Source organism: Oncorhynchus nerka, linkage group LG7, assembly GCF_034236695.1.
Source record: "Oncorhynchus nerka isolate Pitt River linkage group LG7, Oner_Uvic_2.0, whole genome shotgun sequence".
NCBI classification, from domain to species: domain Eukaryota; kingdom Metazoa; phylum Chordata; class Actinopteri; order Salmoniformes; family Salmonidae; genus Oncorhynchus; species Oncorhynchus nerka.
In genome coordinates this window covers 91,325,598-91,341,173 of record NC_088402.1, presented here as the reverse complement: position 1 = coordinate 91,341,173, position 15,576 = coordinate 91,325,598, and the positions used below count along the sequence as shown (strand labels likewise).

Here is a 15,576-nt window from a genome sequence, read left to right as displayed (position 1 = left end):
TGAACCCGACACAGGGCCCATAGGTCTCTGGTCAGAATGAACCCGACACAGGGCCCATAGGTCTCTGGTCAGAAGTTGTGCAGGGAATACAGTGTTATTTGGAAAGGACACGATCTATGGCCTGGATGGGTTCATTAAAGTCTGAATCTTCATCATCCTCCTGGATGGGTTCATTAAAGTCTGATTCTTCATCATCCTCCTGGATGGGTTCATTAAATTCTGATTCTTCATCAGTCTCCTGGATGGGTTCATTAAAGTCTGATTCTTCATCATCCTCCTGGCTGGGTTCATTAAAGTCTGATTCTTCATCATCCTCCTGGATGGGTTCATTAAAGTCTGATTCTTCATCATCCTCCTGGCTGGGTTCATTAAAGTCTGATTCTTCATCATTCTCCTGGCTGGGTTCATTAAAGTCTGATTCTTCATCATTCTCCTGGCTTGGTTCATTAAAGTCTGATTCTTCATCATTCTCCTGGCTGGGTTCATTAAAGTCTGATTCTTCATCATCCTCCTGGATGGGTTCATTAAAGTCTTAGCTGTTGGGGAGGGTTTCTTCACTGTTACTACACTGTCTATCTGATTCTACATCATTCCTCTCTCTATGGTCAGGGATATTAACTAGCCTCTCTCTTTACTTCTCTCTTTCTCTCCCTCTCTCTCCCTCTCCCCTCTTTCTCTCCCTCTCCCCTCTCTTCCCCCCACCTCTCTCTCTCCACAATGCTATACTGAGGTGGAGGCTGTAGTGGTGGCTGTAGTGTTGGTGGCTGTAGTGGTGGCTGTAGTGGTGGTGGCTGTAGTGGTGGTGGCTGTAGTGGTGGTGGATGTAGTGGTGGTGGCTGTAGTGGTGGTGGATGTAGTAGTGGTGGCTGTAGTGGTGGTGGCTGTAGTGGTGGTGGATGTAGTGGTGGTGGCTGTAGTTGTGGTGGCTGTAGTGGTGGAGGCTGTAGTGGTGGTGGCTGTAGTAGTGGTGGCTGTAGTGGTGGTGGATGTAGTGGTGGCTGTAGTGGTGGTGGCTGTAGTGGGGGTGGATGTAGTGGTGGCTGTAGTGGTGGTGGCTGTAGTGGTGGTGGATGTAGTGGTGATGGCTGTATTGGTGGTGGATGTAGTGGTGGTGGCTGTAGTAGTGGTGGCTGAAGTGGTGGATGTAGTGGTGGTGGCTGTAGTGGTGGTGGTTGTAGTGGTGGATGTAGTGGTGGTGGCTGTAGTGGTGGATGTAGTGGTGGTGGCTGTAGTGGTGGAGGCTGTAGTGGTGGATGTAGTGGTGGTGGCTGTAGTGTTGGTGGCTGTAGTGGTGGATGTAGTCGTGGTGGCTGTAGTGGTGCTGGCTGTAGTTGTGAATGTAGTGGTGGCTGTAGTGGTACATGTAGTTGTGGTGGCTGTAGTGGTGGAGGCTGTAGTGGTGGATGTAGTCGTGGAGGCTGTAGTGGTGGATGTAGTGGTGGTGGCTGTAGTTGTGGATGTAGTGGTGGATGTAGTGGTGGTGGCTGTAGTGGTGGTGGCTGTAGTGGTGGTGGATGTAGTGGTGGTGGCTGTAGTGGTGGTGGCTGTAGTGGTGGCTGTAGTTGTGGATGTAGTGGTGGTGGCTGTAGTGGTGGCTGTAGTGGTGGTGGCTGTAGTGGTGGTGGCTGTAGTGGTGGTGGCTGTAGTGGTGGCTGTAGTTGTGGATGTAGTGGTGGATGTATTGGTGGCTGATGTGATGGCTGTAGTGGGGGTGGATGTAGTGGTGGATGTAGTTTTGGTGGCTGTAGTGGTGGATGTAGTGGTGGTGGCTGTAGTGGTGGTGGCTGTAGTTGTGGTGGCTGTAGTGGTGGATGTAGTGGTGGTGGCTGTAGTGGTGGATGTAGTGGTGGTGGCTGTAGTGGTGGCTGTAGTTGTGGTGGTTATAGTTGTGGATGTAGTGGTGGATGTAGTGGTGGCTGTAGTGTGGGTGGATGTAGTGGTGGATGTCGTGGTGGAGGCTGTAGTGGTGGATGTAGTGGTGGTGGCTGTTGTGGTGGCTGTAGTTGTGGATGTAGTGGTGGATGTAGTGGTGGTGGCTGTAATGGTGGCTGTAGTGGTGGTGGCTGTAGTGGGGGTGGATGTAGTGGTGGATGTAGTGGTGGTGGCTGTAGTGGGGTGGATGTAGTGGTGGAGGCTGTAGTTGTGGTGGCTGTAGTGGTGGATGTGGGTGGTGGTTATAGTTGTGGATGTAGTGGTGGATGTAGTGGTGGATGTATTGGTGGCTGTTGTGATGGCTGTAGTGTGGGTGGATGTAGTGGTGGATGTAGTGGTGGATGTCGTGGTGGAGGCTGTAGTGGTGGATGTAGTGGTGGATGTAGTGGTGGTGGCTGTTGTGGTGGCTGTAGTTGTGGATGTAGTGGTGGATGTAGTGGTGGTGGCTGTAATGGTGGCTGTAGTGTTGGTGGCTGTAGTGGGGGGTGGATGTAGTGGTGGTGGCTGTAGTGGGGTGGATGTAGTGGTGGATGTAGTGGTGGATGTAGTGGTGGAGGCTGTAGTTGTGGTGGCTGTAGTGGTGGATGTAGTGGTGGTGGCTGTAGTGGGGTGGATGTAGTGGTGGATGTAGTGGTGGAGGCTGTAGTTGTGGTGGCTGTAGTGGTGGATGTCGTGGTGGTGGTTATAGTTGTGGATGTAGTGGTGGATGTAGTGGTGGATGTATTGGTGGCTGTTGTGATGGCTGTAGTGTGGGTGGATGTAGTGGTGGATGTAGTGGTGGATGTCGTGGTGGAGGCTGTAGTGGTGGATGTAGTGGTGGATGTAGTGGTGGTGGCTGTTGTGGTGGCTGTAGTTGTGGATGTAGTGGTGGATGTAGTGGTGGTGGCTGTAATGGTGGCTGTAGTGGTGGTGGCTGTAGTGGGGGTGGATGTAGTGGTGGTGGCTGTAGTGGGGTGGATGTAGTGGTGGATGTAGTGGTGGATGTAGTGGTGGAGGCTGTAGTTGTGGTGGCTGTAGTGGTGGATGTCGTGGTGGTGGCTGTAGTTGTGGTGGCTGTAGTGGTGGATGTAGTGGTGGTGGCTGTAGTGGTGGTGGCTGTAGTTGTGGTGGCTGTAGTGGTGGATGTAGTGGTGGTGGCTGTAGTGGTGGTGGCTGTAGTGGTGGATGTAGTGGTGGATGTAGTGGTGGTGGCTGTAGTGGTGGCTGTAGTTGTGGTGGTTATAGTTATGGATTTAGTGGTGGATGTTGTGATGGCTGTAGTGTGGGTGGATGTAGTGGTGGATGTCGTGGTGGAGGCTGTAGTGGTGGATGTAGTGGTGGTGGCTGTTGTGGTGGCTGTAGTTGTGGATGTAGTGGTGGATGTAGTGGTGGTGGCTGTAATGGTGGCTGTAGTGGTGGTGGATGTAGTGGGGGTGGATGTAGTGGTGGATGTAGTGGTGGATGTAGTGGTGGAGGCTGTAGTTGTGGTGGCTGTAGTGGTGGATGTAGTGGTGGTGGCTGTAGTTGTGGTGGCTGTAGTGGTGGATGTAGTGGTGGTGGCTGTAGTGGTGGTGGCTGTAGTGGTGGATGTAGTGGTGGATGTAGTGGTGGTGGCTGTAGTGGTGGCTGTAGTTGTGGTGGTTATAGTTGTGGATGTAGTGGTGGATGTATTGGTGGCTGTTGTGATGGCTGTAGTGTGGGTGGATGTAGTGGTGGAGGCTGTAGTGGTGGATGTAGTGCTGAATGTAGTGGTGGTGGCTGTTGTGGTGGCTGTAGTTGTGGATGTAGTGGTGGTGGCTGTAATGGTGGCTGTAGTGGTGGTGGCTGTAGTGGGGGTGGATGTAGTGGTGGATGTAGTGGTGGATGTAGTGGTGGTGGCTGTAGTGGGGGTGGATGTAGTGGTGGATGTTGTGGTGGATGTTGTGGTGGAGGCTGTAGTGGTGGATGTAGTGGTGGTGGCTGTAGTGGTGGCTGTCATTGTGGTGGCTGTAGTGGTGGATGTAGTGGTGGATGTAGTGGTGGAGGCTGTAGTGGTGGTGGATGTAGTTGTGGTGGCGGCTGTAGTGGTGGTGGATGTAGTGGTGGTGGCTGTAGTGGTGGTGGCTGTAGTTGTGGTGGTGGCTGTAGTGGTGGTGGCTGTAGTTGTGTTGGTGGCTATAGTGGTGGTGGCTGTAGTGGTGGTGGCTGTAGTGGTGGTGGCTGTAGTGGTGGCGGCTGTAGTGGTGGATGTAGTGGTGGATGTAGTGGTGGATGTAGTGGTGGAGGCTGTAGTGGTGGTGGATGTAGTTGTGGGGGGCTGTAGTGGTGGTGGCTGTAGTGGTGGTGGCTGTAGTGGTGGTGGCTGTAGTGGTGGCGGCTGTAGTGGTGGTGGCTGTAGTGGTGGTGGCTGTAGTGGTGGTGGCTGTAGTTGTGTTGGTGGCTATAGTGGTGGTGGCTGTAGTGGTGGTGGCTGTAGTGGTGGTGGCTGTAGTGGTGGGTGGTGGCTGTAGTGGTGGTGGCTGTAGTGGTGGCTGTAGTTGTGGATGTAGTGGTGGTGGCTGTAGTGGTGGCTGTAGTGGTGATGGCTGTAGTGGGGGTGGATGTAGTGGTGGATGTAGTTTTGGTGGCTGTAGTGGTGGTGGCTGTAGTGGTGGTGGCTGTAGTTGTGGTGGCTGTAGTGGTGGATGTAGTGGTGGTGGCTGTAGTGGTGGTGGCTGTAGTGGTGGTGGTGGTGGATGTAGTGGTGGTGGCTGTAGTGGTGGCTGTAGTTGTGGTGGTTATAGTTGTGGATGTAGTGGTGGATGTAGTGGTGGATGTATTGGTGGCTGTTGTGATGGCTGTAGTGTGGGTGGATGTAGTGGTGGATGTAGTGGTGGATGTCTGGTGGAGGCTGTGGTGGTGGATGTAGTGGTGGATGTAGTGGTGGTGGCTGTAGTTGTGGATGTAGTGGTGGATGTAGTGGTGGTGGCTGTAATGGTGGCTGTAGTGGTGGTGGCTGTAGTGGGGGTGGATGTAGTGGTGGTGGCTGTAGTGGGGGTGGATGTAGTGGTGGATGTAGTGGTGGATGTAGTGGTGGTGGCTGTAGTGGTGGATGTCGTGGTGGTGGCTGTAGCTGTAGTGGTGGATGTAGTGGTGGTGGCTGTAGTGGTGGTGGCTGTAGTTGTGGTGGCTGTAGTGGTGGATGTAGTGGTGGTGGCTGTAGTGGTGGTGGCTGTAGTGGTGGATGTAGTGGTGGATGTAGTGGTGGTGGCTGTAGTGGTGGCTGTAGTTGTGGTGGTTATAGTTGTGGATTTAGTGGTGGATGTAGTGGTGGATGTATTGGTGGCTGTTGTGATGGCTGTAGTGTGGGTGGATGTAGTGGTGGATGTCGGGTGGAGGCTGTAGTGGTGGATGTAGTGGTGGATGTAGTGGTGGTGGCTGTTGTGGTGGCTGTGGTGGTGGTGGATGTAGTGGTGGTGGCTGTAATGGTGGCTGTAGTGGTGGTGGCTGTAGTGGATGTAGTGGTGGATGTAGTGGGGTGGATGTAGTGGTGGATGTAGTGGTGGAGGCTGTAGTGGTGGATGTAGTGGTGGTGGCTGTAGTGGTGGTGGCTGTAGTTGTGGTGGCTGTAGCTGGATGTAGTGGTGGTGGCTGTAGTGGTGGTGGCTGTAGTGGTGGATGTGTGGTGGATGTAGTGGTGGTGGCTGTAGTGGTGGCTGTAGTTGTGGTGGTTATAGTTGTGGATGTAGTGGTGGATGTAGTGGTGGATGTATTGGTGGCTGTTGTGATGGCTGTAGTGTGGGTGGATGTAGTGGTGGATGTAGTGGTGGATGTCGTGGTGGAGGCTGTAGTGGTGGATGTAGTGGTGGTGGCTGTTGTAGTGGCTGTAGTTGTGGATGTAGTGGTGGTGGCTGTAATGGTGGCTGTAGTGGTGGTGGCTGTAGTGGGGGTGGATGTAGTGGTGGATGTAGTGGTGGATGTAGTGGTGGTGGCTGTAGTGGGGTGGATGTTGGTGGAGGCTGTAGTGGTGGCTGTCATTGTGGTGGCTGTAGTGGTGGATGTAGTGGTGGATGTAGTGGTGGATGTAGTGGTGGAGGCTGTAGTGGTGGTGGATGTAGTTGTGGTGGCGGCTGTAGTGGTGGTGGATGTAGTGGTGGTGGCTGTAGTGGTGGTGGCTGTAGTTGTGGTGGTGGCTGTAGTGGTGGTGGCTGTAGTTGTGGTGGTGGCTGTAGTGGTGGTGGCTGTAGTGGTGGCGGCTGTAGTGGTGGATGTAGTGGTGGATGTAGTGGTGGATGTAGTGGTGGAGGCTGTAGTGGTGGTGGATGTAGTTGTGGGGGCGGCTGTAGTGGTGGTGGCTGTAGTTGTGTTGGTGGCTATGGTGGTGGTGGCTGTAGTGGTGGTGGCTGTAGTGGTGGTGGCTGTAGTGGTGGCGGCTGTAGTGGTGGTGGCTGTAGTGGTGGTGGCTGTAGTGGTAGTGGCTGTAGTTGTGTTGGTGGCTATAGTGGTGGTGGCTGTAGTGGTGGTGGCTGTAGTGGTGGATGTAGTGGTGGATGTAGTGGTGGAGGCTGTAGTGGTGGCGGCTGTAGTGGTGGTGGCTGTAGTGGTGGTGGCTGTAGTGGTGGTGGCTGTAGTTGTGTTGGTGGCTATAGTGGTGGTGGCTGTAGTGGTGGTGGCTGTAGTGGTGGTGGCTGTAGTGGTGGCGGCTGTAGTGGTGTTGGCTGTAGTGGTGGTGGCTGTAGTTGTGGTGGCTGTAGTTGTGGATGTAGTAGTGGATGTAGTGGTGGATGTATTGGTGTGATGGTTAGCTGAACGTGGGTACAAATTGCACCCTATTCCTTATATAGTGCATTGCTTTTGTCCAGAGCCCTTTCTATTAAATAGGGTGCCATTGGGGACGCATACTGTGGGGGGCAAGGAGAGGTCATGACAGGGAGGATTAGTTTGTAATATTGGAGAGATTAAAAAGGCACCCTTCTTTAAGCCCCCTGTCCCCCTGAACAGCTGTTCAGCTACATTCAGAGAGAGGGAGGAGACATAGAGAGAGAGGGGAGGGGAGAGAGGGAGTGGAGAGAGAGGAGACATAGAGAGAGAGAGGGAGGGGAGAGAGGGAGGGGGAGAGAGAGGGAGGAGACATAGAGAGAGAGGGGGAGGGGAGAGAGAGGGGGAGGGGAGAGAGAGAGAGAGAGAGAGAGAGAGAGAGGGGGAGAGGGAGGAGACATAGAGAGAGAGAGGGGAGGGGGAGGGGAGAGAGAGAGGGAGGAGACATAGAGAGAGAGAGGGGGAGAGAGAGGGAGAGAGAGAGAGAGAGAGAGAGGGGGGGGAGACATAGAGAGAGAGAGAGGGGGAGAGGTTGGAGAGAGAGAGAGAGAGAGGGGGAGGAGACATAGAGAGAGAGAGGGGAGGGGGAGAGAGAGAGAGAGAGAGAGAGAGAGAGAAGACAGAGGAGACAGAGAGAGAGAGAGAGAGCGAGAGAGTGAGAGAGACAGAGAGAGCGAGAGAGAGAGAGAGAGAGAGAGAGAGAGAGAGAGAGAGAGAGAGAGAGAGACAGAGAGAGAGAGAGAGAGAGTAGAGAGAGAGAGAGACAGAGAGAGAGAGAGAGAGAGAGAGTAGAGAGAGAGAGAGACAGAGAGAGAGAGAGCCCTAGAGAGAGAGAGTAGAGAGAGAGAGAGAGAGGCAGGGGGAAGAGAGAGAGGGGGGAGACATAGAGAGAGAGGGGGAGAGGGGAGAGAGAGAGAGAGAGGGAGGGGGAGAGAGAGAGAGAAAGAGAGAGAGAGCAACTGCCCTATCGTCATGCTGCCCTATCGTCATGCTGCCCTATCGTCATGCTGCCCTATTGTCATGCTGCCCTATTGTCATGCTGCCCTATTGTCATGCTGCCCTATCGTCATGCTGCCCTTTCATCATGCTGCCCTATTGTCATGCTGCCCTATTGTCATGCTGCCCTATCGTCATGCTGCCCTATCGTCATGCTGCCCTATTGTCATGCTGCCCTATCGTCATGCTGCCCTTTCATCATGCTGCCCTATTGTCATGCTGCCCTATCGTCAGCCCATCGTCATGCTGCCCTATCGTCAGCCCATCGTCATGCTGCCCTATCGTCATGCTGCCCTATCGTCAGCCCATCGTCATGCTGCCCTATCGTCATGCTGCCCTATTGTCATGCTGCCCTATCGTCAGCCCATCGTAATGCTGCCCTATCGTCAGCCCATCGTCATACTGCCCTATCGTCATGCTGCCCTATTGTCATGCTGCCCTATCGTCATGCTGCCCTATTGTCATGCTGCCCTATTGTCATGCTGCCCTATCGTCATGCTGCCCTATTGTCATGCTGCCCTATTGTCATGCTGCCCTATCGTCATGCTGCCCTATCGTCATGCTGCCCTATCGTCATGCTGCCCTATCGTCAGCTCATCATCATGCCCAAGCTCTTATCCATATTCCTCTCTGTTTAAGAAATGCTTTTTAAGAAGCTCCATTTTGACACATCCGTCCAAAACATGACCTTTGCCCGAGAGGAACTTTTAAAGAGTGCATGACCCACACTTCTTGTTTACAGCAAGCTCAACCAACACAGTCACACACCTTTGTTTGTAAAGCAGTGCTCCTCTGTGCTGATGAAGAGCCGGGGGAATCCTTGCCACACACCCGTGCCCCCGGCCTCTCTCTCACACAAACATGTACAAACACAAATACTCTCAGGCACTAGCACTAGGCTGAGACGTGCTGTTGGTTTAGTTCACACGGCCTGCACTGAAGGACTCTGTTCTGGTATGTTATTCTGTTCTTCACTCATGTGTCTCAATATGGCTATCCACTTCTCTCCTCTCCTCTCCTCTCCTCTCCTCTCCTCTTCTCTTCTCTTCTCTTCTCTTCTCTTCTCTTCTCTTCTCTTCTCTTCTCTTCTCTTCTCTTCTCTCCTCTCCTCTCCTCTCCTCTCCTCTCCTCTCCTCTTCTCTCCTCTCCTACCATTCCTCTCCTCTCCTCTCCACTTCTCTCCTCTTCTCTCCTCTCCTACCATTCCTCTCCTCTCCTCTCCACTTCTCTCCTCTTCTCTCCTCTCCTCTCCTACCATTCCTCCTCTCCTCTCCTCTCCTCTCCTCTCCTCTCCCTCTCCTCTCCTCTCCTCTCCTCTCCTCTCCTATCCTCTCCTCTCCTCTCCTCTCCTCTCCTCTCCTCTCCTATCCTCTCCTCTCCTCTCCCATCCTACCATTCCTCTCCTCTCCTCTCCCATCCTCTCCTACCATTCCTCTCCTCTCCTCTCCTCTCCTCTCCTCTCCTCTCCTCTCCTCTCCTCTCCTCTCCTACCATTCCTCTCCTCTCCTCTCCTCTCCCTCTCCTCTCCTCTCCTACCATTCCTCTCCTCTCCTCTCCTAATCTCTTCTCTCCACTCCTATTCTCTTCTCTCCTCTCCTCTCTCTCCTCTGCTCTGCTCTCAGTTCAGGTCATTAGTCAACCAAATATATTTGTGTTAGGGCTTTCTCTCTCTGTCTCCCCCCCTTTCTCTCCCCCCTCTCTCTCTTTCTAACTCTCTCTAACTCTCTCTCAATTCAATTTCATTTTAAATGTAAGGGCTTTATTGCTATGGGGAATGTATTTTATGTTACATTGCCAAAGCAAGTGAAGTAAATAGTAAACAAAAGTGAAATAAACTATACTATTACCGGTAAACATCACACTTCTAATTTTTTTTTTTTTTAAGTGCAAATAGTTTAAGTACAAAAGGGAAAATAAATAGACATAAATATGGGTTGTATTTACAATGGTGTTTGTTCTTCACCTTTTCTTGTGACAACAGGTCACACATCTTGCTGCTGTGATGGCACACTGTGGTATTTCCCCCAGTAGATATGAGAGTTTATCAATATTGGATTTGTTTTCTAATTCTTTGTGGGTCTCTGTAATCTGAGGGAAATATGTGTCTCTAATATGGTCATACATTGGGCAGGAGGTTAGGAAGTGCAGCTCAGTTTCCACCTCATTTTGTGGCCAGTGTGCTCCTAACCTGTCTTCTCTTGAGAGCCATGTCTGTCTACGGCGGCTATGCTTACTGAGTCTGTACATAGTCAAAGCTTTCCTTAAGTTTGGGTCAGTCACAGTGGTCAGGTATTCTGTGTACTCTCTGTGTAGGGTCAGTCACAGTGGTCAGGTATTCTGTGTACTCTCTGTGTAGGGTCAGTCACAGTGGTCAGGTATTCTGTGTACTCTCTGTGTAGGGCCAAATAGCATTTTAGTTTGCTCAGATCTTTTGTTAATTCTTTCCAATGTGTGAAGTAATTTTCTCATGATTTGGTTGGGTCTAATTGTGTTTGCTGTCCTGGGGCTCTGTGGGGTGTGTTTGTGAACAGAGCCCCAGGACCAGCTTGCTTAGGGGACTCTCTACAGGTTCATCTCTCTGTAGGTGATGGCTTTGTTATGGAAGGTTTGGGAATCGCTTCCTTTTAGGTGGTTGTAGAATGGAACGTTGTATTCTGGATATTGATCATTAGCGGGTGTCGGCTTAATTCTGCTCTGCGTGCACTAATTTGGTGTTTTGCGTTGTACACGGAGGATATTTTTTTTCAGAATTCTGCATGCAGAGTCCGAGTTTGGTGTTTGTCCCATTTTGTGAATTCTTGGTTGGTGAGCGGACCCCAGACCTCACAACCATAAAGGGCAATGGGTTCTATAACTGATTCAAGTATTTTTAGCCAGATCCTAATTGGTATATAAAATGTTATGTTCCTTTTGATGGCATAGAATGCCCTTCTTGCCTTGTCTCTCAGCTCATTCACAGCTTTGTGGAAGTTACCTGTGGTTTCTAGATGGAATTTGTATTTGTGGTCCTGGCAACTGGACCTTTTTTGGAACACCATTATTTTTGTCTTACTGAGATTTACTGTCAGGGCCCAGGTCTGACAGAATCTGTGCATAAGATCTTGGTGCTGCGGTCGGCCCTCCTTCGTTGGTGACAGAAGCACCAGATCATCAGCAAACAGTAGACATTTGACTTCAGATTCTAGTAGGGTGAGGCCGGGTGCTGCAGACTTTTCTCGTGCCCTCGCCAATTCGTTGACGTACATGTTGAAGAGGATGGGGCTTAAGCTGCATCCCTGTCTCACCCCACGGCCCTGTGGAAAGAAATGTTTTTTGCCAATTTTAACCACGCACTTGTTGTTTGTGTACATGGATTTTATAATGGTTGTATGTTTTTCCCCCAACACCACTTTCCATCAATTTGTATAGCAAACCATCATGCCAAATTGAGTCAAAAGCTTTTTTTAAATCAACAAAGCATGAGAAAACTGCCTTTGTTTTGGTTTGTTGGTTTGTCAATTAGGGTGTGCAGGGTGAATACGTGGTCTGTCCTACGGTAATTTGGTAAAAAGCCAATTTGACATTTACTCAGTACGTGGTTTTCAATTCAGGAAATGTATGAGTCTGCTGTTAATAATAATGCAGAGGATTTTCCCAAGGTTACTGTTGACACATATTCCACGGTAGTTATTGGGGTCAAATTTATCTCCACTTTTGTGGATTGATGTGGTCCTTTGTTCCAAATATTGGGGAAAATGCCAGAGCTGAGGATGATGTTAAAGAGTTTAAGTATAGCCAAATGTAATTTGTGGTCTGTATATTTTATCCTTTCATTGAGGATACCATCCACACTACAGGCCTTTTTGAGTTGGAGGGTTTGTATTTTGTCCTGTAGTTCTCTCTCTCTCTCTCTCTCTCAATTCAATTCAAGGGGCTTTATTGGCATGGGAAACATGTGTTAACATTGCCACAGCAAGTGAGGTAGATAATATATAAAGTGAATATATAATCTCTCTCTCTCTCTCTCTCTCTCTCTCTATCTATCTATCTATCTATCTATCTATCTATCTATCTATCTATCTATCTCTCTCTCTCTGTGTGTGTCTCTCTCTCTCTCTCTCTCTCTCTGTGTGTGTCTCTCTCTCTCTCTCTCTCTCTCTCTCTCTCTGTCTCTCTCTCATCTACTGTAGCTGTGACTGTATTGTTATCACACCACAGCCAGACAGTGACCCTCTATTCCCGACCGCCTGGCCAGCTGGGACAAATGTAATTGGATAAGATTCATGGCTCAAGCGTTTTAGCGAATTAAAAATAACCTGATTGGTTTGGAACACTGACATTATCTCGGACATGTAGGGACATGTAGTTTTATTGTTGGAATCAATGGTGGATGTTAAGACGAAAGCCAAGCGATGTGAACTGTATGCCAGTGAATATATGCTTTCTCTGCAGTTTTCTTGAGTTCTCTTTGTTAGCTTTGTGCTGTGTGTGTGTGTGTGTGTGTGTGTGTGTGTGTGTGTGTGTGTGTGTGTGTGTGTGTGTGTGTGTGTGTGTGTGTGTGTGTGTGTGTGTGTGTTGTGTGTGTGTGTGTTGTGTGGTGTGTGTGTGTGTGTGTGCCCACAGCACAAACTCATGATGCATCACATGACTTATCCTCTGTCCATGTCCCCCTCTTCACTTTCTCCATGTAGGTTATCTATTCAATCTCTACTCCCTCTCTCCCTCCTTCTCTCTCTCCCTCCCTCTCTCCTTCCCTCTCTCTTTCCTCCCTCTCTTCCTCCCTCTCGCCCTCCCTCTTTCCCTCCCTTTCTCTCTTTCCTCTCTCCCTCCCTCTCTCCTCCCTCTCCCTCCCTCTCTACTCCCTCTCTCCCTCCCTCTCTCCTTCCCTCTCTCTCTCCCTCCATCTCTACTCCCTCCCTCTCTCCTTCCCTCCCTCTCTCCTCCCTCTCTCTCTCTCCCTCCCTCCCTCCCTCCCTCTCTCTCCCTCCCACTCTCCTCCCTCTCTCCCTCCCTCTCTCTCTGTCTCTCTTCATCTGCACCAACAAGTTCAGTGTGTCCACAAACACAGTTTGTTGTGGTAGGGCTGAGTGCTTGTGTTTCAAGGGAGGGAAATTGGATTGTAGTGAGAGTGGATCGGTGGTGTGGAATTGTGTAGAGTAGAGTAGGGTAGAGTCGTGAATAGACAATGTCAAGCTGAGCAGTACACAGTCAGCGAGCCAGCCAGCCGGTCAGCTAGTCAGTAAATCAGTGAGTCAGTCAGTCAATCAATCAGTTAATCAGTCAGACAGTCAGTCACTCAGTCAGTTAATCAGTCAGTCAGTCAGTGAGTTAATCAGTCAGTCAGTCAGTTAATCAGTCAGTCAGACAGTCAGTCAGTCAATCTATCAATCAGTTAATCAGTCAGACAGTGAGACAGTCAGACAGTCAGACAGTCAGTCAGACAGTCAGTCAGTTAATCAGTCAGTCAGACAGTCAGTCAGGCAGTCAGTGAGTTAATCAGTCAGTCAGTGAGTTAATCAGTCAGTCAGACAGTCAGTCAGGCAGTCAATCAATCAATCAGTTAATCAGACAGTCAGACAGTCAGTCAGTCAGTCAGTCAGTTAATCAGTCAGACAGTCCGTCAGTCAGATAGTCAGACAGTCAGTCAGTCAGTCAGTCAGTCAGTCAGTTAATCAGTCAGGCAGTCAGTTAATCAGTCCGTCAGTTAATCAGTCAGTCAGTCAGTCAGTGTGTGAGGGGTACGTTCCTGTGTGTTCATGTCCATGTGTGTGTTAATCTTTCTCAGTACACAGGCCCTATCCCGGCAGACGGCGAGTCTCCCGTGGCTGTCAGCGAGATGCCGCCCAGCCGGGCTCGACGGCAGACCAACACACAGAGACCGAACACATGCTGCTTCTGCTGGTGTTGCTGCTGTAGCTGCTCATGGTAGGTCCCTGTCCTCCCTCTTTCAAGTAACAGAGGGTACGACCCTGTCCCCCCCTCTTTCAAGTTGTAGAGGGTACAACCCTGCCCCCCCTCTCTCAAGTTGTAGAGGGTACGACCCTGTCCCCCCCCTCTCTCAAGTAGTAGCGGGTACGACCCTGCCGCCCCCCCCCATCTTTCAGTACAACCCTGTCCCCCTCTCTCAAGTTGTAGAGGGTACGACCCTGTCCCCCTCTCTCAAGTTGTAGAGGGTACGACCCTGTCCCCCTCTCTCAAGTTGTAGAGGGTACGACCCTGTCCCCCCTCTCTCAAGTTGTAGAGGGTACGACCCTGTCCCCCCTCTCTCAAGTTGTAGAGGGTATGACCCTGTCCTCCCTCTTTTCAAGTAGCAGAGGGTACGACCCTGTCCCCCCCCCTTTCAAGTAGTAGAGGGTATGACCCTGTCCCCCCCTCTCTCAAGTAGTAGGGGTATGACCCTGTCCCCCTCTCTCAAGTTGTAGAGGGTACGATCCTGTCCCCCCTCTCTCAAGTTGTAGAGGGTACGACCCTGTCCCCCCCTCTCTCAAGTTGTAGAGGGTACCCTGTCCCCCCTCTCTCAAGTTGTGTCCCCTCCTCTCTCAAGTTGTAGAGGGTGTCCCCCATCTTTCAGTACCCTGTCCCCCCTCTCTCAAGTAGGGTACGAGCCCCCTCTCTCAAGGGTAGAGGGTATGACCCTGTCCCTTCCCATCTTTCAGTACAACCCTGTCCCCCCATCTCTCAAGTTGTAGAGGGTACGACCCTGTCCCCCCCTCTCTCAAGTTGTAGAGGGTACGACCCTGTCCCCCTCTCTCAAGTTGTAGAGGGTACGACCCTGTCCCCCCCATCTTTCAGTACAACCCTGTCCCCCATCTCTCAAGTTGTAGAGGGTACAACCCTGTCCCCCTGCCCCCCCCCTCTCTCAAGTTGTAGAGGGTACGACCCTGTCCCTTGTAGAGGGTATGACCCTGTCCCCCTCTCTCAAGTTGTAGAGGGTATGACCCCCCTCTCTCAAGTCCCCCCCCCCCCTCTCTCAAGTTGTAGAGAGGTTGTAGAGGGTACCCTGTCCCCCTCTCTCAAGTTGTAGAGGGTATGACCCCCCCCTGTCCCCTGTCCCCCCTCTCAAGTTGTAGAGGGTATGACCCTGTCCCCCCTCTCTCTCAAGTTGTAGAGGGTACGACCCTGTCCCCCCCTCTCTCAAGTTGTAGAGGGTACGACCCTGTCCCCCTCTCTCAACTTGTAGAGGGTACGACCCTGTCCCCCCCTCTCAAGTTGTAGAGGGTACGACCCTGCCCCCCCTCAAGTCTCTCAAGTTGTAGAGGGTACGACCCTGTCCCCCCTCTCTCAAGTTGTAGAGGGTACCCTGCCCCCCCCCTCTCAAGTTGTAGAGGGTACAACCCTGTCCCCCTCTCAACTTGTAGAGGGTACCCTGTCCCTGCCCCCTCTCTCAAGTTGTAGAGGGTACGACCCTGTCCCCCCCTCTCTCAAGTTGTAGAGGGTACAACCCTGTCCCCCCCTCAAGTTGTAGAGGGTACAACCCCTGGTACAACCTGTCCCCCCTCTCTCAAGTTGCAGAGGTGTCTCCCCTCTCTCAAGTTGTAGAGGGTACGACCCTGTCCCCCCTCTCTCAGTTGTAGAGGGTACGACCCTGTCCCCCCCATCTCTCAAGTTGTAGAGGGTATGACCCTGTCCCCCTCTCTCAAGTTGTAGAGGGTACGACCCTGTCCCCCCCCTCTCTCAAGTAGTAGTCCCCCCTCTCAAGTTGGGTACGACCCTGTCCCCCTCTCTCAAGTTGTAGAGGGTACGACCCTGTCCCCCTCTCAAGTTGTAGAGGGTATGACCCTGTCCCCCCCTCTCTCTGTCCCCCTCTCTCAGTTGTAGAGGGTAACGTACCCCCTGTCCCCCTCTCTCAAGTTGTAGAGGGTACGACCCTGTCCCCCCTCTCAAGTCAGAGGGTTGTCCCCCTCTCTCAAGTTG

The 15,576-nt window shown here is 51.6% G+C and overlaps 1 protein-coding gene across 2 annotated transcripts in view; it reads left to right on the top strand.

Annotated features, from left to right (window-relative positions):
- The window catches only part of LOC115125462 (regulator of G-protein signaling 17-like), a 148,465-nt gene that overhangs the window by 62,149 nt on the left and 70,740 nt on the right, over positions 1–15,576 (top strand). For both annotated transcript variants that reach the window (XM_065020971.1, XM_065020970.1), the window contains exon 3: positions 13,448–13,587. In XM_065020971.1, coding sequence (XP_064877043.1) covers positions 13,448–13,587 — 140 coding nt within the window. The remainder of the gene's footprint in view (positions 1–13,447; positions 13,588–15,576) is intronic.